The following is a 25,853-nucleotide window of genomic DNA, read 5'->3' as shown; positions in this document are numbered from 1 at the left end:
TGCATAGAAAATTTTGGTCATAGGCTGCAGCACCCATTACGAACTTCAAATACGAAATTTGAAATAATTCCGGTAAATAATGTCGCTAAAATCATGAAAATTCCGAATAATGGGAGGCACTGTTATATAGGGGCTATACGAAGACGGGGACCTGCATACGATTTTTTCCACAGGTTGTAGTAACCGTTAAGATCTTCCAATACAAAATTTCAAACGATTCCGGTAAATAATGCTGCTGAAATCATCAAAATACAAATCCCAATATTTTTATCAGTGCTATGTCAGGTCCACACAAAGGGTAAAATTTTGAATAACTACAACTCTTATAAAATACGAAATAGGTATCCGATTCTGTTCAAATTTCACACAATTCAAACCCCGCAAAAAGGGTTCAAGTTTTGAGAAAAAGCTCATAAAACGATGACAGAAAATTGTCCGTGCAGGTCCACGTCTTCGTATAGACCCTTATATAACGGCTACATTCGGTATTTTTAAGATTTTAACGAAAATTTCCGAACTTACAGCTTTCTTACATGTTTTTAATTTTTTTCGGAGGTAGGTATTTGTACCCTAATTCCGGGAAAGTATTTTTTTCTTGGGTACGAATCAGGATATATGATCCGAAAATGCGGTTAAAAGACCCGGAATAGACCAGAATCTGCATACCATATGAACACTAATGAAAATACGTATACAATAAGTGGTCACAGGTATTTGAAACGGTTCGACAGTTATTTAAAAATTATTAAATTTTTTGGAATCGAATTTTTAAAAAATCCCCCAGAAGTGAAAAACAATGTGTGATCTTTCCTGGATTTAGATATGTGGGGCTTTGAACCCGATCGATCCGATTCTGTTCAATACATTGAAATTTTCAGTATGAAAAACTTTACTTCGCTTAGCCGGCAATTATAAAAGTATTAAATTAAGAAAAAAAAACAGAGGCGAAACTCTCAAGCCGTAACTAAAGGCCGGCTACCTTAATTTCAAATTTAGAAAAACCTTGGTTCGATGCCCTGAACAAAATCAGTTGAACAATTTTGTATAATTCAATTTTTGATTTTCCAAAACTAAGTCGATTTTGATTTTGGATTTTTAGTTTCGTCAACATTTTTAAGGATTAGAAAATCGAAATTTGATTCTGCTTTTAGTTCGTATGAAGAACGAAATTGACAAAAAATCACGGAAATAATCACGTATTTTAGGAGATATAGGTATGAGAAGGAGCGAGAGAATATTATTCACAATCACTCCTGACCTATGTATGATATAAATATTTCGATATTTTTTTTAGCCTTTTTGAAGAAGGCAAAAGAATGAGGTGACCAATATTGCTCATTTCGACCCTGATCTGAGTTCGATCCATATTGAGCAATCTTATTACTCAATATGGAATTTATATATATTTTATATTTTAAAGTTTGTGGGGGAGGTACCAGAAGGTGTGGATAAATATTGTAGATCATCGAACTAAATATATATTTTAAAAATATTACGATGTAACGAGTCCGACAGAGGGACTGGAAAACGGACTGGTGAACATGGCTAAATCAGATCTAGAGTCTAGAACTTTATTTCGGTGTGGTACATTTTGGCCGTTTCAAGTTATTCATACTCCCTGAAGCCATCAGGATATGAGGGTATATTTAGAATATAGAAATATACAATTCTTCAGAGGTAAAATCGATAACAAAAAGTAGACGTTGAGAGATCAAAGCCCACAGATCAAATTCGACTTCGGATGACCAATGTGATGGCCAAAATGTGTCTCATCGAAGTAACAGTTTTCCCATTTTAGGACATTAATTCGATCTATCCATGTCCATCTGTCTAGAGATTTCGTGTACACGATCGTTTGAAAAAAGTGATCCAGTTTGATGCAAATTCTACCTTCCCCAGAAAAGTTCAGAATACAGATGCAATACAGATAAATATACATATCTCATATTGAGTAAAGGGAGTATCCAAACTTCTCACATTGTAATATTTATGTCAGACTTATATCTGATGCCAAAATGAAAAATATTGGTCCACTTCAAAATTTTCAAAATTCTGAATAATATTAACCCTTGTAGAAAATCGGAAAATCCATTTTGGAAATTCTTTTTAATTTCCCTCATTAAAATCTATAGTTTCTCATTTCCTATCTATCCTATCACTTCCTATTTCTATGCATGTACCCCAAGGTTTTGTGTAAAGCTTTTGTAATCTGCACCACAACTGTACAAAAACAGTCAATCAGACGGATCATTACTCATTACTAACATTAACAACAAATACATACATATATTTCTCCCGATTAATTAAATTAAATATTAGACCTAACCTGAAAAGAAATACGAGAACCCTTCTTCCCCAATATTTTCTTCAAAAGATCCGAATATTAACAAAAATTTCTCAATTAGGCTTTGAATTCCATGGCCAATGCGACTCCGGTAATGCCTGTGGGCCAGCACATGATTCCCACACCAAGGGATAGTCTATCCGAACCGGGGATGCTGGGGTAAGTATACACATTTTTTAATCCAAAGAAATAATTTTTTCAAAAATGTCCTGTCGGTCTTTTAGCTTCTCACAAAGCCGCTTGCCGGTGCAGTCACCCTCACAGTCGGCCTATGCCAGCCAAAGAAATTCGGTATCAACGCAGGGGGCAATGTCGCGTCAACCTAGTCCCATGAATTCGCCGGCTTTGAATCCTTTTGTTTTTGGTACCGATGTTGATTCCGTGGATGTGGCCACCAGAGTTGCCATGGTAAGTTTTTCTTTTCAAATTTTCTAAATAAATTTTAAAAATGTTTAATTTCCCTGCTTTAGGTTCGCTTTTTCAACTCCCAAAATACGCTGGCCAATTTTGCCGAACACACACGCACTCTGCGTCTCTATCCCCGACCCGTTGTGGCTTTCCAAATCAATAGCTTTCTGCGTTCACGGCCCAGAGCCTCACAGTTCCTAAGCATGTTTGCCAAAACTCAGGCTGTGGAATTTTTGGCCGAATGGTCGCTGACGCCTACGAATGTGGCATTTTTAAGGGTACAAACGGGCGTTATGGATCCCCAGCAGGTGGGTGACAAGCCGAAATGGTTTGCCAACTCTCTGACACCCATACGCTTTGCCGTCTGGGATGACAATAGTTCCTTGAATGGTGCCATCAAGGCCCTCAAACAATTGGAGTCGGCAGCAACGGATGAGAGTGGTTCCGATTCGGAGGGTGCCGACAGTTCTAGTTCCTCGTATTCGTCGTTAAGTGATTTTGTCTCTGAAATGGTTTCATCCGATCTCTCGCCCAGTTTGCACGATGTCTTTGGTTCGCACAATCGCCAACACAATGTCCCCAAAACGCTGTCAACAAACTTGGATCCGGCCTTGGTCTATCATCCGCCCAGCAAATTGCAATATCCGGAGGGTATGGTCGAACAAATGTCTTCCAAAGAGGATGAAGATGATCGTCCCGAAAGTCCAATATCCTCGTCGTCGAGTCGTTCGGATTTGAGCTCACCGAGTTTTAATAGAGATTCGGAGTTTGATTTTCCCTCGAAATCTTTTGAATTGGCGGCACCAGTGGCCCAAAGGCTGGAGGCCACCATTAAGGCGGGTAGTATGGAACAAGAGGCGGAAAGTGCTACAACATTGATGGTTAAGACGCCAGTATCAAGGACCAGCAGTGAGAAAAGGATACCGGTAGGACAGGTGATGGAAGAAAAATTAAATTGAAACTAAAAATTCTTTCTCATATCTTTCAGCCCCCCATTACTCCCGTCAAACAGCCGAGTGTCACAAACATTTTGTCCCGGGCCGGCAGCTCTGGCTCCAGTTCCAGCAGCCCCGGACGACAAAGTTCTCAGGGTTCGTTATTTGAAAACATTGCCTCACATGCCAAGGACTTGGTGCGTGAGACCACTCGACAAAGCAGTCAAGAGGGTATTTTGGCCCACATGGATAAGGTAGGTGCTGTCGTTCACTTAGAGCTGCGACTCCGAGGTTTGACCAACTAAATGTTGTGTGTGTATGTGTCTATGTTTTTGATATGATTTACTTTTTCTTTTACATAATTTTATTTTATTTTGAAACAACAACAAACTCCCCCTGCCCTTCAACCACTCTGACTAACACCGAAACCACACAACTTTTTTAAACTCAACTCAACCTCAACTTTAGACTTCTATGGATGATGATCTAGAAATTGATGATAAAATGATTCAGACATTCGAAAAGGTTTGTAAATGAATTTGTTCAGTTTCGAAAAAAACGAAAATATCCTTCATCCACCTTAAAAAAATGAAATTTGAAAATTAGCACAGATTTCTTCTCTCTGCGGAAGAACGAACAAAATTCAAAATTTATATCTTTTCGATTGGCCAAAATGATTCTCCATTGGTTTCCTTATAACAAAAATATATCCCACAAATATTTAGCTTAGCATTTTTTTTCTTCAAAAAATCAGTCATACTTTTTTTTTTTAATTTGAAAATCTTCTAATTTTGTTTTGCTTCGTAGAAACTTTTGTAAAATCAAGTAGTTATAGACTTCCTGAAAATCCGCTTTTTAATAAAAGTACTTCATATTCAGGTATAAAATATTAAACCGGTCAAATATCTCAATATTCAAAACAGAAAAATTGCAATTTTGTCCTCTTAAAAAAAAATTTTGAACATTTTTGAAGTGGCGCCCAACGTATCATTGCTAGTCTAAAACTTGATTCTCAATAAAAATATCAGCGGAGAATTGGTTCAACACTGCATAAGGCAAGAAGGATTTTTAGTTTTTAAACAGGCGCAATGGTACACTATTCCAGCAGGACCTAAGATCTACTCTTTCTCTTTAAAGTCATATCTTATCAGAACAGTGTTGGCATGTTTGTTCGGGAGACCGTGGTTACAAAATAGTTAGGCTTAATCGCATTATTAATGTTTTTATAAAAACAACTTATGTTTATTAGTGGAGAATACCTAGGAATACCTAGGTTTCGGAAAAAGCCACCGATCCTCATCAGTTCCCTTGTCTTTTGTCTGGGATATTCTCCCCAGGAGTTATTCTAAAAACAACTCCTATGGCACAGAAACTTTGACATTTTGGATGAGGCTCACTTTTGGTTTAAAGGTGTCACATATGACTGTTTTTTTTTTGTACCCTCCACCATACTATGGAGGGTATATTAACTTTGTCATTCCGTTTGTAACTCCTCGAAATACTTATGTCAGACCCAGAAAAATATATATATTCTTGATCTGTGTAAAATTCTTAGTCGATTTAGGGATGTCCGTCTGCCTGTTTTTCTGTCCGTCTGTCTGTATGTTGTAATCACGCTATCTTTCGAACGAATTGAGAAAGAAGGCTAAAATTTTGCACACATGCTTATTTTTCCACTAGGCAGGCTAAGTTCGTAAATGGGCCATATAGGTCCACGTTATCATATAGCCCCCATATAATGATACCTCCCGATATTCGGTATTTTGATGATTTTAGCGACACCTGAATTGTTTCAAATTTGGTATTTGAAGTCTTTAATGGATACTACAGCCTAAGCCAGAAAATTGTCTGTGCAGGTCCACGTCTTCGTACAGCCCCCATATAACGGTATCTCCCGATATTCGGTATTTGGATGATTTTAGCGTCATTATTCAACGGAGCAGTTTCAAATTACGTATTTAGAGTTTGTAATAGGAACGACAGTCTGTGAAAGAAAATTGTCTATGCAGGTCCAGGTCTTCGTATAGGCCCCATATATCAGTACCTCCCTATATTCTGTTTTTTTTTGACGATTTTATGTACAATACCTACCGAAATTGTTTGAGATGGCGTATTAGAACTTTGTAATGGATACTACAGCCTGTGACAGAAAATTGTCTATGCCGGTCCAGGTCTTCGCACAACTCCGATATAATGGTACCTCCCTATATACGATATTTTGATGATTTTAGCGACATTATTAACCGTTTTGTTTCCAGTTTCGAATTTGAATATGGTAATGGCTTATGACAAGCAATGCCTATGTAGGTCCACGTGGAATATAGCCGTTATATTGGGGTCTAAGATAACTGCTATATTCGGTATTTTTTAAATTTTAACAGCATTTTTTAAGGATTTTATTTTTTGAAAATCTCCAATTTTGTTCCAAATGGTGGAGGGTATTCAATGTTAGGCCCGGCCGAACTTACTGCTATTTAACTTGTTTTTTTTTTTTTGGAAATTCGTAATAGAACGGTACGAAAAAAAAACTAAAAGGTACTAAATTTAGCACCCCTTGTATTTGAAGAACAAGTTGAGCTAGAGCTCTAAAATTTGTAATGAGGGTCCCCAACGGAGTGTATGATAAATGTGTCAAAAGATTTTTATAAATTCGTGCTACAAGTATACGAAAATACTAAAATGTATAATACTTGGTACCATTTCGTATCATGTGAACGGTAAGAGCTAAAAAGTTGACATTTGGAATGGGAATCAAGGTTGAGCAGAAGAGTCGATGTACAGGTTGAGATAAAAAAAACCTGCAACAAAGTCAAACGCCATAACTTTGACATTTTTTTTTAAATTTTATTGATTGAAAGCAAAAAATGTCGGAATAGCATCAAATTTTAGAATAAGCCTAGATTTGTTCAATTGGTCACCTTTGCCACGAATTATGGCCTTTAAACCAGCCAATGAAACCGTCACACGCTGCCCGATTGTTGCTCTGCGGTATTTTTGCAAATTCCCGGCGAAGCCCTTGTTTGAGGTGATCGACACTTTGGTATTTTTTAGTGCCAACCTTGCTTTCCAAAATACTCCAGACACAATAGTCCAACGGATTGGTATCCGGAGATTTTGGTGGCCATAGTGCGCTGGAAATGAAGCGAGGAACCTCATTTTTTAATCATCCACAAATTATGGCCTTCAAACGGCCATTGATATTTTAGCCCATTCCCGGTGAAGCGCTTGTGATTGTGAGGTGATCGACACTTTGGTATTTTTTAGTGACAACCTTGCTTTCCAAAATACTTCAGACACAATAGTCCAACGGATTGGTATCCGGAGATTTTGGTGGCCATAGTGCGCTGGAAATGAAGCGAGGAACCTCATTTTGTAATCATTCTTGGGTGGCGCGTGCTGAGTCCTGTTGGAATGCCCAAGGTCTGCGGCCAAAATGTTTGCGTGCCCAAGGCTTTAATACACCCTCCAGAATATTTTCGCGATAATATCCGGCATTTATTATGCTGCCACGGTCGATTAATACGAGCGGAGAGCGACCATCGGCTGTTATGGCGACCCACACCATCACCATGGCCGGCGCTTAAGTTCTGGTGGCCAACGAGGGTGCATATTTTCTGCTGACCTCTTTGGCAAGTAAACACGATCCTTTTCTTGCTTACAAACTGCTAGACAACGAATGTTTTCTCATCGGAGAAAACCAAATTCGGCATCTCACCACTTTCTGCCAAGCGAAGCAACTCTATAACTCTTTTGAGTCTATTTTCTTTCTGTTGCGGTGTAAGTTCTTGCTCTTTTTGGAATTTCAATGACTTTACCCCGAGCTCATTTTTAATATTTTCCGAATGGAATATTGCGATATGTTCAGCTCACGAGCCATTTTTCGGCCACTGCGACGTGGGTTTCGATCAAGTCGCTTACTTTTCGAACCATTTCTGCTGATGTTGCTGTTTTCTTCCGTCCACTTCCTTGACATCGGTCTGCATTACCAGTATCACGGTAACGAGCGATGGTACGAGACACAAAAGATTTATTCACAATTAAATGCTGGAGTGTCCTAACGATAGCCACTTGTGGTTTTCCAGCCAAATATAAAGAAATCACACTATCACGCTTGAATTCCGAATTCACGAATAACTTTTTTTCTGGAAAATTCTCACCAAAATACTTTTGTAGGCTTATAAAAAATACAATGAGCTGTCACTGGAATAATTTTAACAGCTGTCGGACAAGTGGCTTAGAAATGACAGCAGTCTGAAATTGGTTGCAGTTTTTTTATCTCACCTTGTAATGAGCTGTCACTGGAATAATTTTAACAGCTCACGGACGAGTGGTTTAGAAATGACAGCCGTCTGAAGTTGGTTGCAGTTTTTTCATCTCAGTCTGTATACCCTGCATAATACCATGAAGGGTATATTAAGTTTGTCATTCCGTTTGTATCACTTCGAAATAAACATTTCAGATATCACAGCATAAAATAGATAAAATTCTAAGTTGATTCATTTATGCCTATCCGCCAGTATACCTATCAGTTCGTCCATGGGAAAATCACTCTAGTTTCCAAAGAAGGTTGATGACATTTTACTCAAATCTATTTTAGGCTCTTATAATTCTTGGTATTGAAAATATATGAAATAGGTCCAAGTTTTGGTATGGACCCACCCGCCACCTCCACAAAAAAAAAAAAAAAAAAAAAAATACCCACTTACAAACATATCTCCGGAATTTCGTTATTTTGACGTCAATTATAGCAAAATTGTCATTTTAGGTATGCAAGATCCTCTCCGACAGGAACTTGTAGACATTTTCAAAAGTATTATTTTTCAAATGCAAATGGTCGGACAGGCCGAACTTTTTTCCTTTTTACTCGTTCAGCTTAATTTGTGGTTCAGTACCACGCCGAGGCATTTAGCTTCCATTGAACTACTACACCATCCCCAGTCGGTGGATCAAAATTGGTAGTCTTGGTAATTTCAAGCAACTTTTTTCCTGAATTTCCGCTCCCAATTAAGCTGGATTTTTTCTTGAGGCCAGGCTTCGATTTAATTTGTGCTTTCTTCACACGTCATGGGAACACCACCAATCAGTGACAATGGAGATCACACCAAACAACGAACTCATTCATTTTGGTAATGATTATTAGGTCTCATGACACACCAAATAATTAATATCAGGATATATTTCATATTCACACAGCACATACGCCTCCCTTCCCCCTTACATTATTAACATTATTGATTTCACCTTCTAGCAGCACTACTCAAAATGTAGCTTAGAGTGTCTAGATTCTCTAACCCCAACTTGTATGTATCTTACCCATTCTAACATGTATTTGTTTTATCCGACAGCTAACTCTACATGCCAAGAAGGCAGCGGGTGAGGCCTCCAAGCAGGCTCTGGAAGTATCGAAGCAGGCGGCTGGAGTAAGCAAGAATACTTTTGAAGATTTGAGTTATGTCAGCAAATCGACATTGGGTGATTTGACCAAGACCGCCAAGGAGGCGGCCAGCAAAAAGGGTCTAATAAAAATCGATGAAAAAACTGGAGCTCCAATGAACACACAATCCCAGGGTCAAGTGGTGACACAGAAACAAATGACCAACTCGCCAAGTAGTGGCAGTAATTTCTTTTCCAATATTGGTACGGATTTCAATGGATTGGCCTCCTCGACCAGTACCATGTTTTCGGGGATGTTTGGGGGAAAGAGTAAGTCCCGATGTTATATTTCCAGAATTATATTTTAAATCTCTTGTTTTCTTTAGAAAATCAACAAAAACCCCAACAACAGCAGCAACAACAACAGTATCATCCCCAAACCATGGGTCCTAAGTCAAAAAGTGGCCTCGGGTTTGATCCCTTCCCAGGGCGCAAAGGTTTGGTGGAGCGCACTCCCTTGATAAAACATTCTGGCCCCCACAAGACCCAAGAGGAAATAACACGCCAACAAAATCAAGAACGCTCACATAGCAATGCCGAAAATCAGGCCTTCCTCAAGGATATGACAACCCAGGTACTGGCCGGTGAGGGTATTGGTTGGTTGAAAATGAATCGTTTCAAGAAACTAATGGAAGATGAGTCCTATCGAACATTCGTCCTGAGTAAGCTCAACAAGACCTTGGATAAGAAAATTGCTCCCGATGATCACATAGATGATATGGTAAGTACGGGAGGGGCAAGGGGGCCAGCAAAAAAAAAAAAAAACTCATTACAAATGTCATTACCAACCCATTATTTTAAAAAGAAAATATCGCACAAAGTAATTAGTTATTTTATGGTCACTAAAAGGGGATAGATAAGCATTTATTTAACCGACTGTTAGTGGCCAAAAAATTACTACTGATTTCTACGACATGTTCTCGTCGTAAAATAAGGGGTTGGTAACCACATTTGTAATAGGTATTTCTGCTGGGGGAAAATTGCAATACTTTATAAAAAATGTATCATCCTTAGTGCATCTCGAAACCCGTCTGGAAGGGCATGCTGAAATGCCTACAGGCCGTCACCTCTGGCCTTGAGGTGACCTTTGCCAATTTCGGTCTGGGTGGCATGGCTTCCGTTTTTCAAATGATGGAAATTGCCCACACCCACTACTGGACGAAAGAGCTGAACGATGCCAGCGACATGTCATCGAGTTTACTCTCCAGCCATGCCACCAGTCCAATGGGTAGCCGTGAAAATCTACGCTCTCCTTCAAGTCCCAATGGCTCCCACTCCGGCTTGGGCAGTGAATGGGCTTCACCTCAGGAATCACGTAAAAGTTCCACCCACACCGATCGTTCAGGGCCGACCATTCATGGCGGTAACATGGGACACAATCGAAGACTTTCGACAGCCGATAGCCAAGATGGCCAGTCGACAACGGAAATGTTCAAGGATATGTTGGCCCAAAAGCGTTCAGCGCTGTTGAGTAAACTGACCTCATTTGATTCGGATGTAAGTATGAGTGTGGTAGATGTTTTCTGTTCTTTTGTATCGTTTATTATTTTGCTGCACATCTTAAAATTATTCCATGGAAATTTGTTGTTGTTGTTGTATCCACATGTTGTGATTTTGAAATGATAAGAAGTTCGATGAGGTTTTCCACGTTATAACCAATAAATTAAATTTTCCAGGTATGTACAGGCTGAGATAAAAAACTGCAACAAAATCAAACGCCATATTTTTTACATTTTTTTTTTTAATTATTTTAAATGAAGCCAAAAAATGTCGGAAATCAAATTTTAGAATAAGTTTAGATTTGTTCGAATTGGTCACCTTTGGGCACGAATTATGGCCTTCAAACGGCCAATGAAACCGTCACACGCTGCCCGAATGTTGCTCTGCGGTATTTTGGCCTATTCCCGGCGAAGCGCTTGCTTGAGGTGATCCACACTCTGTTTTTAGAGCCAACCTTGCTTTCCAAAATACTCCAGGCACAATAGTCTAAGGGATTGTTATCCGATTTTGGAGATTTTGGTAGCTATTGTGCTCTGGAAATGAAGCGAGGAACCTCATTTTGTAACCAATCTTGGGTTGCGCGTGCTGAGTGCGATGGTGCTGAGTCCTGTCGGAATGTCCAAGGTCTGCGGCCAAAATGTTTGCGAGCGACCATCGGCTGTTATGGCGGCCAACACTATCACCATGGCCGGCCCTTGAGTTCTGGTGGCCAACCGAAGGTGCACATTTTCAGCTGACCTCTTTAGCAAGTAAACACGATCAGTTTGTTTGTTTACAAGCGGCTGGACAACGAATGTTTTTGCATCGGAGAAAACCAAATTCGGCAGTTCACCGCTTTCGACCAAGCAAAGCAACTCTTTAGCTCTTTTGAGTCTATTTTATTTCTGTTGCGGGGTAAGTTCTTTGACTTTTTGGAAATTCAATGGCTTTAACCCGAGCACGAATTATGGCCTTTAAACGGTCAATGAAACCGTCACACGCTGCCCGAATCTTGCTCTTCGGTACTTTGGCTCATTCCCGGCGAAGCGCTTGTTTGAGTTGATCGACACTTTGGTATTTTTTATTGCCAACCTTGCTTTCCAAAATTCTCCAGACACAATAGTCCGACGGATTGTTATCCGAAATTGGAGATTTTGGTGCCCATTGTGCGCTGGAAATGAAGCGAGGAACCTCATTTTGTAACCATTCTTGGGTGGCGCGTGCTGAGTGCGATGGTGCTTAGTCCTGTTGGAATGTCCAAGGTCTGCGTGCCCAAGGCCTTAATACACCCTCCAGAATATTTTTCCGATAATGTTAGGTATTTATTCTGATGCCACGGTCAATTAATACGAGCGGAGAGCGAACATCGGCTGTTATGGCGGCTCACACCAGCACCATTGCCGGAGCTTGAGTTCTGTAGGCCAACCGAAGATGCACACACTTACAGCTGACCTCTTTGGCAAGTAAACACGATCATTTTGTTTGTTTACACACTGCTGGACAACGAAAGTTTTCTCATCGGAACGGAGAAAACCAAATTCGGCAGTTTACCATTTAGGGCCAAGCGAAGCAACTCTTTAGCTCTTTTGAGTTTATTTTCTTTCTGTTGCGGTGTAAGTTCTTGCACTTTTTGGAATTTCAATGGCTTTATCCCGAGCTTATTTTTCAATATTTGCCGAATGGAATATTGCCAAATGTTCAGCTCACGAGCCATTTTTCGGTCACTGCGTCGCGAGTTTCAATCAAGACGCTTCTTTACTTTTCTAACCATTTCTGACCATTTCTTGACGTCGGGCTGGGCTAAGCTACCAGTTTCACGGTAACGAGCAATGGTACGAGACACAAAAGATTTATTCACATTTAAATGCAGGAGTTCTCCAGCGATAGCCACTTGTGGTTTTTCAGCCAAATATAAAGAAATCACACAATCACGCTTGAATTGCATCACGAAAAACTTTTTTTTTGGAAAATTCTCGCCAAAATGCTTTTGTAGAATTGTAAACAATATAATGAGCTGTCACTGGAATAATTTTAACAGCTGTCAGACGAGTGGCATAGAAATGACAGCAGTCCGAAGTTGGTTGCAGTATTTTCATCTCACCCTGTATATGCTTCATCCTATTCAGTGTTAAAGTCCCTCCCATGCTTATTATGCACTCCACAACTCTGATATTTGATTCCAGACATCAGATACAGCTCGTGAATACCTCTGTCAAATTTTATTGAAATCGGTTCACACTTTTTATAGCTGCGATATACATCTTCATCCGATCTTACGGTTGGATCGATTTTTTCATATTCAACAGAATTTTTACATTTGGTGAAACACGGACCGGTATATCTATTGTTTCAATAATTTTTTTATTATAATCCTTATCGAAGTCATATCGCGTATTATACAGGAATGTTATTTGCTACTAGAGGTGCAAAAGCTTCCGTCAAATTTGTTGGAAATCGATTGAGAGTTGTATATGCTTCCCAAATTGTCTCTACTCTAAAGCCGCATTTAAATAAGCTTCTTAGTTGGTATGATCTACTTCACATAAATTCCCAATATAGCCTTTTTGTTACGGGAGCACTACTGAATACGCATTGTGGTGTAGGGTAGCATATAGTCGTCCCGTCCGATTTTTGACCTTTCCTTACTGGTTATAGAGTATATACGTTTCACTGCATAATCGATCTGTAGGATTTCTCGGTCAATTGAATTACTAATCAATGCTTGGAGCTTAAAGCCTTTGCAGAAGTGGACCTTTACTCGATCTGTAAATCATACAATCTCCCAGCAATAACATTTAAAATTACAGAGAATGACAAAATTGTCCGATTAACTTGGTTAAATAATCATTAGTACCTCTTTGAACTTCTCATCTCTCAAAATCATATACCGACGTCGTTTGAAGTCATAATTGCAGCTGCCTTCCATAGATCATAGAAAAGTCGGAAAAAATAGTCCAGATCATTCATCTGTAAATATAAACATGTATCTCGCATAGCCCCCTGTCCCCCCCCCACATTTTGCAGTTCATCCAATTTGAATGTATTGTTGTCGTTAATGTTATTGTAAGCAGATATTCATTTCAAACTGTATCTCGTATCAATAACCCATAATAATAGTTGTAGTAAAGTACTTACTAACAATAAATAGCAAGAGGAAGAAAATCAATCGTGTAGATCGGTTCACAAAAAATCGAAAATCAAAGTTGATGTCAATAAAAATATTATTCCGCATAACATAAAACATTAGCTTAGAAGAATATAATTGTGCTTTTTTTGTACCTGTTATGATGCGATTTCAATACCCCAACTTCCCAACTTCCTCCAAAATCCGTAGGCGGCTGGTTCGACGGGTGCCCTTTCAGTTGTCAGTGACCTCTTGCCTGTGGGTAGTTTGAATGTTCGCATGCCATCCAGTTGTCGTTCAACTGTTTCAGATACCGAATACGAAAATGTAAGTAAAACGAAGAACTCGAGAGAATGATTTTTGAAAGACAGAGAGAGAGGCCCCCTTGAGGTGTTTGCCATTGGATTCTGCACCCACAATTTGAATATGGAAGGCCGGTGGTCCTCCTTGTTGTTTTTCTAGTGTCTGGTATTGGAAAATCTATGATTTATTTGTAACTTATTTTTAGACCACAACTTCGAAGGATTCGAAACGTAGTTCAGGCAATATGTGGACTGGCAAATCGACGCTCAGTGCGGGTTTCCGTTACACGGGTGGTCATTTGATTAATACCTCTTCATCGCCATCGCCCGATAGTCCGCGAGTGTATTTGTTTGAAGGTCTGCTGGGTAAGGATCGTTCAAATCTATGGAATCAAATGCAGTTTTGGGAAGATGCATTTTTGGATGCGGTCAGCCAGGAGCGTGATATGATTGGAATGGATCAGGTAAGAGAAGAATCACCAATATATTCAAGATAAAAAATGTAATTTTTGTTGCAGGGTCCCATTGAAATGATGGAGCGTTATAAGGCCCTTAGTGATTCGGAGCGCAAACGTTTGGAACACGATGAAGATCGTCTGTTGTCAACGATGCTCTATAATTTGACAGCAATATTGGTCATGTTGAATGTGAATAAGGAAGAGATACGCCGAAAAATTCGTAGACTATTGGGTAAATCCCATATTGGCTTGGTCTATGCTCAGGAAGTCCATAATGTTGTGGATCAAATTAATAATTTGGTAAGTCACAGATGCCCTTTTGAGGAATAATCCATAAAAGAGTAAAAAATGAGTGAGTGACTGAGTGACTCATCAACTCCCAGACAAAACGTCACTCTTAGTCCGAAGGTGTCAGATAAGGCTGGGTTTTTGGTAATTCATACCAGAACGGTACGAAAAATATTAAAAATTACTAAATATTGTGCCCTTTTATTCGACGAACGAACTGGAACACTTAAGGTTTTTTTGGAAATTCACACTTTATATGTACTAAAAGTACTTAAATGTACTAAATTTGGTACCATTTCGTATCATGTGAACTGTTAGAGCTAAAAACTTGAAATTTGGAATGAGAATCAAGGTTGAATAGTAGGGTCGATGTAAGGAAGTAGTTTTGGAGGTGTGCACACATGTACACGAAAAGTACCAAACCGTACTAAATTTAGTACAATTTGAATTTGGAGGAACGGATGGATATGGAATCCTGAAATTTAAAATTAGCATTACTGTCGGAGTGTATGACTAGTAAATGGAGACCGTTTTCAAAATGTGTACTTATGTGCACGAAAAGTACTAAATGGTACTGAATTTGATACAATTTTGATGTGGGTGAACTAATAGTGCTGGAATGCTGAAGTTTGGAAATAAGATTACTCTTGCATTGTATGATAGGGGTATGTAGGAAGTTTTGGTAATTCGTAATTATGTGTACTAAATGGTACTAAATTTGGTACAATTTAAATTTGGGAGCTGGATATTTCAGGATAAATTTGAAAATAAGTTTACTATGGAAGTGTAGGATTGGGATATAGAGGTAGTTTTGAAAATTTGTACTTATATATACTAAATGGTACAAAATTGCGAACAGTAGTTAGAGTTGGAATCCTGAAATTGGGAAATACGATTTCTCTTGGTACTTGTGGAAATTTGAACTTATGTGTACTTGATGGTACTAAATTTGGTACAAATTGAATTTGCGTGAAACAATAGGAAATAAGATTACTGTCAGAGTATAGGATTGGGATATGGCGGTAGTTTTCGAAATTTGTACTTATGTGCACGAAAGGTACTGAATGGTACTAAATTTGGTATTGCGAGAAGGGATACAGCTTGAAATCTGAAATTTGACATTAGGATCACTGTTAGTGTGTAGGGTAGAGATTTGAAGGTGATTTTGAAAATATGTACTTTTGTGCGGTTTGGTTTATATATATAAACGAGGAATTTGGAAATATGTACTAAAATGTACGAAAAGTATAATTAACATTAAGTTTGGTATTTGGGTAAGGAGATGAGCTGGAAATCTGAAATTTGAGGTGAGAGTTAGACAACTACTAATTCTGGTATTGTGTGAAGGATTAGCTGAAACCCTAAAAATCGTTGTTTATAGCTTTGAAAGTGTTTGGATAAATGAGGTTTAAAAATCCACGTTTATAGGCACTTTTGGGATGGAAAAATTTATATTTAAAAACTCTGAATGTCCTTGAAAAAATAATATTTAAAAATCCCCGTTTATAGCTCTGAAAGTCCTTAGAAAATAGCATTAAAAATTCACAAGAAAGGATGAGGATCCATGAATAATTAACATTAAGCTCTGAAAGTCTCTGGGGAATAGAATATGAAAATACACGACTATCGTCTTAAAGATCCCTGAGAAACTAGCTCTAAATTTTCTTGGAAAATAGAATTTAAAAAGTTCACCTTATAGCCCTGAAAGTCCTTGGAAAATAGCATTTAAAAATCCAAGTTTAAAGTCTGGGAGATCCTGGAGAAACTAGCCATGAAAGTCGTCGGAAAAAAACATTTAAAATTCCAAGTTTAAAATCTGGGAGATCCTGGAGAAACTAGCTATGAAAGTCCTCGGCAGAAAGCTTTCAAAATTCTACGTTTATAGTCATGGAAATTCTTGAAAGACTAGCTCTGGAAGTCCTCGAAAAGATAAATTTAAAAATCCACGTTAATAGGACTAAAAGTCCTTGGAAAAAATCCAGATTTTTGTTCTGAAGATCCTTGATGACTATATCTGATCTGACTGAAAGTCCTTGGAAAATAGCATTTAAAAGTCCACGTTTATAGCCCTAAAGATCATTGAAGGACTAGTTCCGGAATTCCTTGGAAGATAGCATTTAAAAGTCCACGTTTATAGCCCTAAAGATCATTGAAGGACTAGTTCCGGAATTCCTTGGAAGATAGCATTTAAAAGTCCACGTTTATAGCCCTAAAGATCATTGAAGGACTAGTTCCGGAATTCCTTGGAAGATAGCATTTAAAAGTCCACGTTTATAGCCCTAAAGATCATTGAAGGACTAGTTCCGGAATTCCTTGGAAGATAGCATTTAAAAGTCCACGTTTATAGCCCTAAAGATCATTGAAGGACTAGTTCTGGAAGTCCTTGGAAAATAGCATTTAAAAGTCCACGTTTATAGCCCTAAAGATCATTGAAGGACTAGTTCCGGAAGTCCTTGGAAAATAGCATTTAAAAGTCCACATTTATTGTTCTGAAGATCCTTGAAGACTAGATTTGAAAGTCCTTGGAAAATAGAATTTAAAGTCCACGCTTATAGCCCTGAAGATACTTGAAGGACTAGTTCTGAAAATCCTTGTAAAATACCATTTAAAAATCCACATTTATAGTCTTGAAAATCCTTGAAAGATTAGCTCTGAAAGTTCTTGGAAAGTAGCATTTAAAAATCCACGTGTATAGCTTTAAAGGTCCTTGAAAAATAGTTCTGAAAGTCCTTCAAAAATATAATTTAAAAATCCACGTTTTAATTCTGGAAGATCCTTGAGAAGAAACTACCTCTGAAAGTCCTTGGAAAATAACACTTAAAAGTCCACGTTTATAGTCCTGAAGATTTTTGAAAGACTCTTTCTGAAATTCCTTGGAAAAATAGTATTTAAGAATCCTCGATTATAGCTCCTACGGTCCTTGAAGAAAACATATTTCAAATTCCATGTCTATAACTCCTAAAGGTCCTTGAAAAAATAATATTTATAAGTCCACGTATAATGCTCTGAAGATCCTTAGAAAAAATATTAAAAATCCACGTTTATTGGTCTGAAAATCATTGAAAAAAGCATAAAAAATTTAATATTTTTGAATTTCTTATTTGTTTTCAGAATGGCAACGACATCGATTTAAAACCTCTGGGATCGAGATTATTACATCGACAAAGTTTCACCGTACATCAGGGTGTGGATGCCTCGGGTCCTTTACGTTTCATGGAAGTGCGAGACGATGGTCTGGTTTTGAGATCCGTAGATGGTACCATTGTGGAACGATGGTGGTATGAACGTTTGGTGAATATGACCTATTCGCCAAAGACAAAACTTCTATGTTTGTGGAGACGTAACGGGGGGCAGACACAGCTGCACAAATACTATACACGGAAGGTGGGCAGTTACAATTTCCAGAAATTATTCGAAAACGAAAATTAAATTATTTTTAATATTTTATTCCCCAGTGCAAAGAACTGTACAACTGCATCAAAGAAGCCATGGAACGCGGTGGTACACCCACCAATGTTCCCGAGCTGGGCGGCGAGTTCCCCGTCCAGGATATGAATACGGGCGAGGGTGGCCTGTTACAAGTGTGCCTTGAAGGTGTTGGTTTGTTATTTGCCAACAGCAAGGTAAGTCGCGACCTAAGTGTCCTCCTCATGTGATTTTTCCAAACAATTTTTTTACTTCCATATTTGCTTTTGTATTTTTCTGTATTTATGAAATCAAATCAAGTCTATTTTCCTAAGTTAATTCCTTTTCTTGTAACAATTATCAAAACCAAAAAAAAAACAACAACCAAACAAAATATGAAATATTTTTTGTCTTTCTTTGTAAACCGATTTGAAAAAAAAATCCAAAAAATATCAATATTTCATATTAATGAACGTTGTCCGTTCTCGTCCTAAATGGGAAGGTGAATTTTGTGTTTTCTATTTTTATTTTGATTTTCTTTCGGTTTTTTTATTTCCTTCTTTTATTTAAAAAAATAATCATGTCTAATGAATTTTGTAAAAAAAAACTACATATCTCGTGTTTTTCATTTAAATTAAAATGTCCTTAATATTGATTTTTATGTTTTTTCGTTATTAGTTAATTGTTACAACAGATAATTCTATTAATTTTCCTTTTGTTTTAAATTACACATTTTCTCCGTTGGAAAATGTGTTTCAATTGTTAATGACAAAGCAAGGACCTTCTCAACTTTTTTCTTCCAATTCTTATGTATTCGTATAAACGTTTTGTTGTCACTTTCATCCTTTTAATATATTCTTGGTTTTTTTTTCTTACATTCATTCAAAACATTGCAATTAACTTTTTTTGGTTAATTCATGATTTGGAGGTTTAACTGGTGTAGTTTTCAATTCGGCTTTCGTTTCCAGGATTCGTGTAAAATAGTTTTTTTTTTTTAAATTGAAGTCCAGACAATTCTAGAAAAAAAATATATATATTTAAAAATCCGCTCCGCAATTCTTGAAAAAATAATATTTAAAAAACTCCGTTTATGGCTCTGAAAGTTCTTGGAAAATAGCATTCAAAATCCACAAGAAAAGTTTTGAGGATCCATGAAAATATTATTTAAAATCCATGTTTGAAGTCTGGAAGATCTTTGAGAAACTTGCTCTGAAAGTCCTTGGGGAATAGAATAAAAAAATACACGTTTATAGTCTTAAAGATTCCTGAGAAACAAGCTCTAAAAGTCCTTGGAAAATAGCATTTAAAAAGTCCACGTTTATAGCTCTGAAAGCCCTTGCAAAATACTATTAAAAAAAACAGCTCTGAAAGCCCCTGGAAAGCAGAATTTAAAAAATCTAGGTATTAGGTTTTGAAAGTCCTTGGAAAATAGTATTTAAAAATCCACGTTTGTCTTAGCTCTAGAAGTCCTTAGGAAGGTCTTGAAAACAGATTTTTTTATATCCACGAAACGCACTAACAATTTGGACATTGGGATGTTTGCAGTAGTTGAACCAGTTTCGAGACTCTTTAGTTGCTCAGAACTCCAACTGCAGCACCCTATTATGGTCTGACATACCTATAAAGATTTCGGGAGATTTTTCTGTCCAAAAATATTTCAACGTCAATTATAGTACCTATTTCTAAAACTATCTTCATATCACAGTTTCAGATACCAACAGAGACCACAATGTAACATTTCGGGATTCCAGGTATAAAAATTTGTGCCATTTGGCACTTTTAGTACAATTATAGTACTTATTTCCAAAACCACCTACATATCTCAATTCTAGATATCAAAATCAATATCAAATTTGAGGATTATATGCTTATTTCTTTGCCCAATACCCAATTTAGTACCATGTAGTACTTTTCGTACAAATATGGGACGAATTTTCAAAATCACCTCCATATCTCAATTCCAGATACCGACAGAGACCTCAATATCAAATTTTAGAATTTCAGGCCTATCAACTCAACTAATACCAAATTTATTACAAGTTAGTACTTTTCGCACAAATACCATCGCCGAATCTCAAACACAGGCAATCAGTAATCAGACAATCAGTAATCTAAATATCAAATTTCAGAATTGTAACTCTACCCCCTCACCTAATACCAAATTTAGTAACATTTAGTACAAAGTACGAATTTTCAGAACAATCTTCATAGCTCAAACTCAGGTACCAACAGTGATCTTAATATTCAGTTCTGGAATTTTACCCATTACCAAAATTAGTACCATTTAGTACAATTATGGTAGACATATTCAAAACCAGCTCCTTCTCTCAACCACAGACACCAACAGTGACATCCATATCAAATTTCTGGATTCCAGCTTCCACCTTTCCCCCAATAACCACGTTTGGTACTATTTAGTACTTTTCGTACAATTACAGTATACATTTCCAAAACCAACTCTATATCACACAATTACAGATAATTTAGTACTTTTCTTACAAATAAAGGACAATCTCAGATACCTTCACTAGCCTAAACATCAAATTCCACAATTTTGTATCTATCCCTTCACTCAATATCCAAATAAGTACTATTTAGTACTTTTACAATTTTTTTACAATTGTACTAGTACAATTATAGTACAGATTTCCGAAATCTTCTCCATATGTCCAGGCTACACATGAACAGCGACCCTAATGTCAAGTTTCAGCCAATACCAATTTGCACCAAATATAGTACTAATTAGTACTTTTCGTGCTCGTGTAGTACACATTTTCAAAATTACCTTTTTATCACCAACCTGAACCTTTATTACGATTTGCCAGAACCCAAAGGCTGACCCACAAAGACTAACCCTTGTGCAAAATTTTAAAATTCTTATTTCAGCCTTTTTATCTGGGCATTGATTCCAGATCTGTTAGTCATTCAGTTATTTCACTATTTATTGACCCTCTGTCATATGGCAAGAGAGGGTATATATCATTTGACACGGCCAAAACGTGCCTTATCGAAATAACGGTTTTAGACCCTAGGTCTCTCTGAACCAAATCCGTTTCAGGACAGTCTGTCAGTCTGTATGTTTCCTCCTTCTAGTATTAACCCAAGGTCTGGTGCTAAGATGAAATATATAGGTACACTCCTTTTGGTACCTCCCCCACAAAAGGTCGAAATTTCAAAAAAAAAAAAAAAAAAAAAAAATACAAACAATACAATTATCCGATTTTGCTCCAACATTGCAAATCCTAATATTTGCCTGAATTCTCAATCAGGTGCAAAAATGGATAATTTCGGTGCACTCCATCAAGTACCTCCCCCACAAAGGTTCAACATTTTGAGTAATTATAACTCTTATAAAATGTGATGTAAGAGTCCGATTGTCTTCAGATTTCACACATCCCAATATTTTTTATAAACTTACGAACTGGAACATAGATGGAACATATCGGTCCACTCATTCTGGTACCTCCCCCACAAAAAGTCGAAATTTTGAATATCCATACAGCTCATGAAATGCGAAATTAACATCCAATTCTATTCAGACTTGGCACATCTGAATATTTCTATCAACACAGGATCTGTAATAAAAACGGTAGAGGAGATCGGACCATTCCTTCCGGTACCTCCCCTGCAAAGGGTAAACATTTTGAATAACCATGAAGGCCATACAACGCGAAATAAGCATCAGGTTCCCTTTATATTTCATACATCCCATTATTTCTATTAACACAAGATCTGTTGTGAAGATGGGATATATCGGTCCACTTCTTCTGGTACCTCTCACACAAAGGATCAACATTTTGAATATCCATGAAGCTCTTAACAAGCGAAATTAACATCCTATTCCATTCAAGACTTGGTACATCTGAATATTTCTATCAACACAGGATATGTTATAAAAAAGTTAGGGATCGGACCATTCCTTCTAGTACCTCCCCTGCAAGGGGTCAAAATATTGAATAACCATGAAGGTCATACAACCCGAAATAAGCATCAGGTTATCTTCATATTTCACACACGAACATAAGATCTGCTGTGAAGATGTAATATATCGGTCCACTCCTTCTGGTATCTCCTCCACCAAAGGTCAAAATTTTGAATTTGAAATTAACATTGGATCTCACATCTCAATATTTCTATCGACATAAGATCGCACCACTTCTTCTGGTACCTCCCCCACATAGGGTTCAAGATTTAAAAAAAAAAAAAAACAAAAAAAAAAAGCGAAATAAGCATCGAAATCTCTTCAAATTTCACATATACAAACATTTTTGCTAACACAAGACCTATTGTGAACGTTCGATTTCCTTTCTATTTTGCCCAAACCAATATTTTTATCTGTATTTTTTTTTATCTGTAATGAAATACTTCGGTCAAATTTATTTCGTTCCTCACGCACATTTTAACATTTTCTAAAAATTATCACATATCTCAAAAAAGTTAAGGAATTAGTCCATATAGTCCAAACCTGCTACGTCGCAATATTTATTTAGTTCCGACACGAAATGGACAATATTGGCTCATTCCTTCGTAACCTATTCCATAGAGGGTCAACAATGTGAATCATCATAACATATAAATAGATATGCTACTTAACGATAGGTATTTATCTAAAATTACTAGAAATGTGGTTTTCGCGGGGCTTGCATCAGTTAAACCTCTCAAGATTCATGCATTTTTTTAACCTTTTTTTTCAAATCATATTTATGCAATTTTTTTTATTAAATATACATTTTTCATTAGTCTCACAAAAAGCATACCAACATAGCCATATTTTTATAATGTCACCATAAATCACGCATCTAAAAAAAAACATATTTAGCTTCGAAACAACTATAGACATATCATACACACACACACACACTCAAATACAAAACATGCATATAAAAATCCTACATATACATTTTCATATCATAAAGACATCGCCATTTTTAAACATTTATTTTCACATTTTTGCCTTTTACAAATCCAAAACAAAAAAGTACAAAGAATTTTAACTCACCAACGAAAATAATTTTTTACACAAAAAAAAAAATTACAACAACAAAACCAACCAACAAAAATATGCTGCTAGTGAATGTACTGAATGCTAAAAATGCATTTTTTTTTCAATTCTTCTTCTTATAATTAATTTATCAAAAACATTTTTTTAAATAATTGTGTTGAAAAAAAAACAAAAGTAAAAAACAAACGAAATTCTTAAGAAGAAAAACAAAAAGAAATACAACAAATAAAAATAACAATTTAACGTTATCGATGATTTTATTCACACTTTTCTTAAGCTTTTTATGTTTTTTTCTTTGTTTAATATTTTCTATACGATGTAAAACTTTTGCCAAAAAAAAAAAACGTGTTTCAAAAATATTCTACATAAGAATCAATTAAACGGAATAATGCTTTAAATTTTTTGTTCATTTCCTTTTTGTACATTTTCGCTGTATTTTTCTTCGGTATAATTGTTTTTTTTTTTAATTTTAAAATTCAATTCTCATTCAAAATGAAAACCTGTGTAGGTGATGAGTGGTATAAAGCAGAATTAACTACAGTTAGAATTTCCTAGGTCTTCAGAAAGGTCATTTATGTTATATTATTATGAAGAGGTTTATAGGCAGGCATCAATGAACCACACAAAAATCCATAAATATTGGCCTTTTCAAGTCCCAAATCTTATTTTACGAAAATCCGTAGTAGAACTCAATTTAAAAATTAGACCCTCTATTTATAAGGAAGCACAAAGCATTCGTGGCCTACTGCGTTTTTAGAGAACATCGGAGTAAACCTTGGTCTGAAATATTGAATCATGCAAAATTTAAGGACGTTCTCTTTTCTTTAAAGAGGAAACGATGTTCTGCTTATAGTAGAGCAGAGTATATCACTCTTCAACTTCCTCACTTAAAATTGTATTTGTATGGAATATCAGAATCCCTAATCCACATATGTTTTTACAAACTCTGGAAGGCCTTATTTCCAACACAATATGAATTTTAGGGTGTAGGTTGCATTTTAGTTGTAAAAGTCCTGAAAGTTTAGTTCTCTTTGAACACAGTCCAATAGTCCCATATCAGAATGTATACAATGTAATTTTTACGCAATAAGGAGTACGATCATTCCCAAGACGACTTCAAAAATATCTTTGCATAAAATATCCTAAAGAAGAGAGGAATATAATGAGATGTTTTTAGAGAAGAACATTAGCATTTCTCAAAAGTGCATCAAGCATTATCCTTGGAGTCAATGTAGTGTTCTCACTGAAGAAAAAATGTTCATATTATTGTTCTGTTATGAGTGAAACATCAATAATCCGACATATACGAATAATTTTCAACAACTTTTGTATAAAATATTTTTTTTTAGCTAATTTAAAAATTATTAAATAAATAAACATTCAACGCAAGAAAGTTTTTTTTTTTTAAATTCTCTTAAAAATGTCTCTCTAATTATTTTGCCCATATATGTTATTATGGACGGAAACTAGATAATCACACAAACATTTTTTTTAAGATTTCTCACCGGTGATTTGGAGGTCTTATCGCAGAAGGCATGAAGGTTTCAAATAATATAGTCTTTAAAAAATTGACATCTTACAGAAGATCACAATTTCATATCATATAATAACGTCTACAGGTGGATTACCAAGAGATATCCTAATATAGAGGTGTAAAAGATCGTCTCATAACAGAACAGATCTTCTCAAAAAAGACTAAAGTATATTAGAGAAAAAAAGAGCAGCGTCCGGTCTCTTTTACTTTTAATAGACAGATGTCTTCTCTTAAAACACACAAGGGTCCTCTCACAGAAGGGTAAAAGGTCTTCTCATAAAAGTCTTCTCTTATAATACCAAAAGGTAATCCCTTAGATGACTATCAGATCTTTTCTCAAATTATCATAGACCCAGAGCACAAGATCTTCTTGTAGAACCGGGCACAAGGAAGTCTTCTTTCGTAATACCAAAAGATAATTCCCTTAGATGACCATCAGATCTTCCCTCAAAAGACCATAAGCCCGGAGCAAGAGGTCTTCTCTTAGAACCACACAGAAGGTCTTCTCTTGGACGACTGCAAAATCATCCCATAGAAGAGCACAAGGTTTCCCTAAATGTGAGTCAAAATTCTTCTCACAGAAGTGTCGAGTCTCTTTTTATAGAAGAGTGAAATATCTTCTCGCAACAAAGTCGAGAAAAGTCAATAATCTCATGTAAATTCTTCTCATAAAACTGCCGAAATACTTCTTGCAAAAAAGTCGAAGCTCTCTTCACAGTAGAATCGAAACTCTTCTCATAGAAAAAGTCTAAACTCTTCTCAGAGAAGAGTAAAAGCACTACTTGCAGAAGAGCAGGAGGAGCTGTTCTCATAAAAAATAATTCTAAGCTCTTTTCACAGCAGAGTCGAAACCTTTTTCAGAGAAGAAAAATCGAAGCTCTTCTCACAGACGCGTTGAAGCCTTTTTCACAGGAGAGGCTAATCTTTTCTCACAGCTCTTCTCTTAGAAGAGCTTAAAGTCTTTTCACAGAAACCCAAAGACTAGAAAGTCTCTTCTGAGAAGTCACGAATGTCGAAACTATAGTCGAAGAAGAGTCGAAACTCGTCTCCTCACAGAAGAGTCAAAGCCCTACCCTAACTCCTCTCATCGAAAAATCGAAATCAGAGAAGAAGAGTTGAAACTGTTCTCATCTTCTCATAG

General features: G+C 36.7%; 1 protein-coding gene across 2 annotated transcripts in view; it reads left to right on the top strand.

Moving 5' to 3' along the window:
• LOC131805970 (MAP kinase-activating death domain protein-like) overlaps positions 1 to 25,853 on the top strand; it is a 145,298-nt gene that overhangs the window by 95,316 nt on the left and 24,129 nt on the right. For both annotated transcript variants that reach the window (XM_059129778.1, XM_059129779.1), the window contains exons 10-22: positions 2,406 to 2,503; positions 2,569 to 2,752; positions 2,815 to 3,678; positions 3,741 to 3,941; positions 4,156 to 4,212; positions 9,033 to 9,390; positions 9,447 to 9,841; positions 10,135 to 10,617; positions 13,934 to 14,050; positions 14,232 to 14,489; positions 14,544 to 14,783; positions 17,883 to 18,155; positions 18,227 to 18,394. In XM_059129778.1, coding sequence (XP_058985761.1) covers positions 2,406 to 2,503; positions 2,569 to 2,752; positions 2,815 to 3,678; positions 3,741 to 3,941; positions 4,156 to 4,212; positions 9,033 to 9,390; positions 9,447 to 9,841; positions 10,135 to 10,617; positions 13,934 to 14,050; positions 14,232 to 14,489; positions 14,544 to 14,783; positions 17,883 to 18,155; positions 18,227 to 18,394 — 3,696 coding nt within the window. The remainder of the gene's footprint in view (positions 1 to 2,405; positions 2,504 to 2,568; positions 2,753 to 2,814; positions 3,679 to 3,740; positions 3,942 to 4,155; positions 4,213 to 9,032; positions 9,391 to 9,446; positions 9,842 to 10,134; positions 10,618 to 13,933; positions 14,051 to 14,231; positions 14,490 to 14,543; positions 14,784 to 17,882; positions 18,156 to 18,226; positions 18,395 to 25,853) is intronic.

The sequence above is a fragment of the Musca domestica genome, unplaced genomic scaffold (assembly GCF_030504385.1).
Source record: "Musca domestica strain aabys unplaced genomic scaffold, Musca_domestica.polishedcontigs.V.1.1 69, whole genome shotgun sequence".
Lineage (NCBI taxonomy): Eukaryota > Metazoa > Arthropoda > Insecta > Diptera > Muscidae > Musca > Musca domestica.
This window is presented reverse-complemented; position numbering and strand designations above follow the sequence as displayed.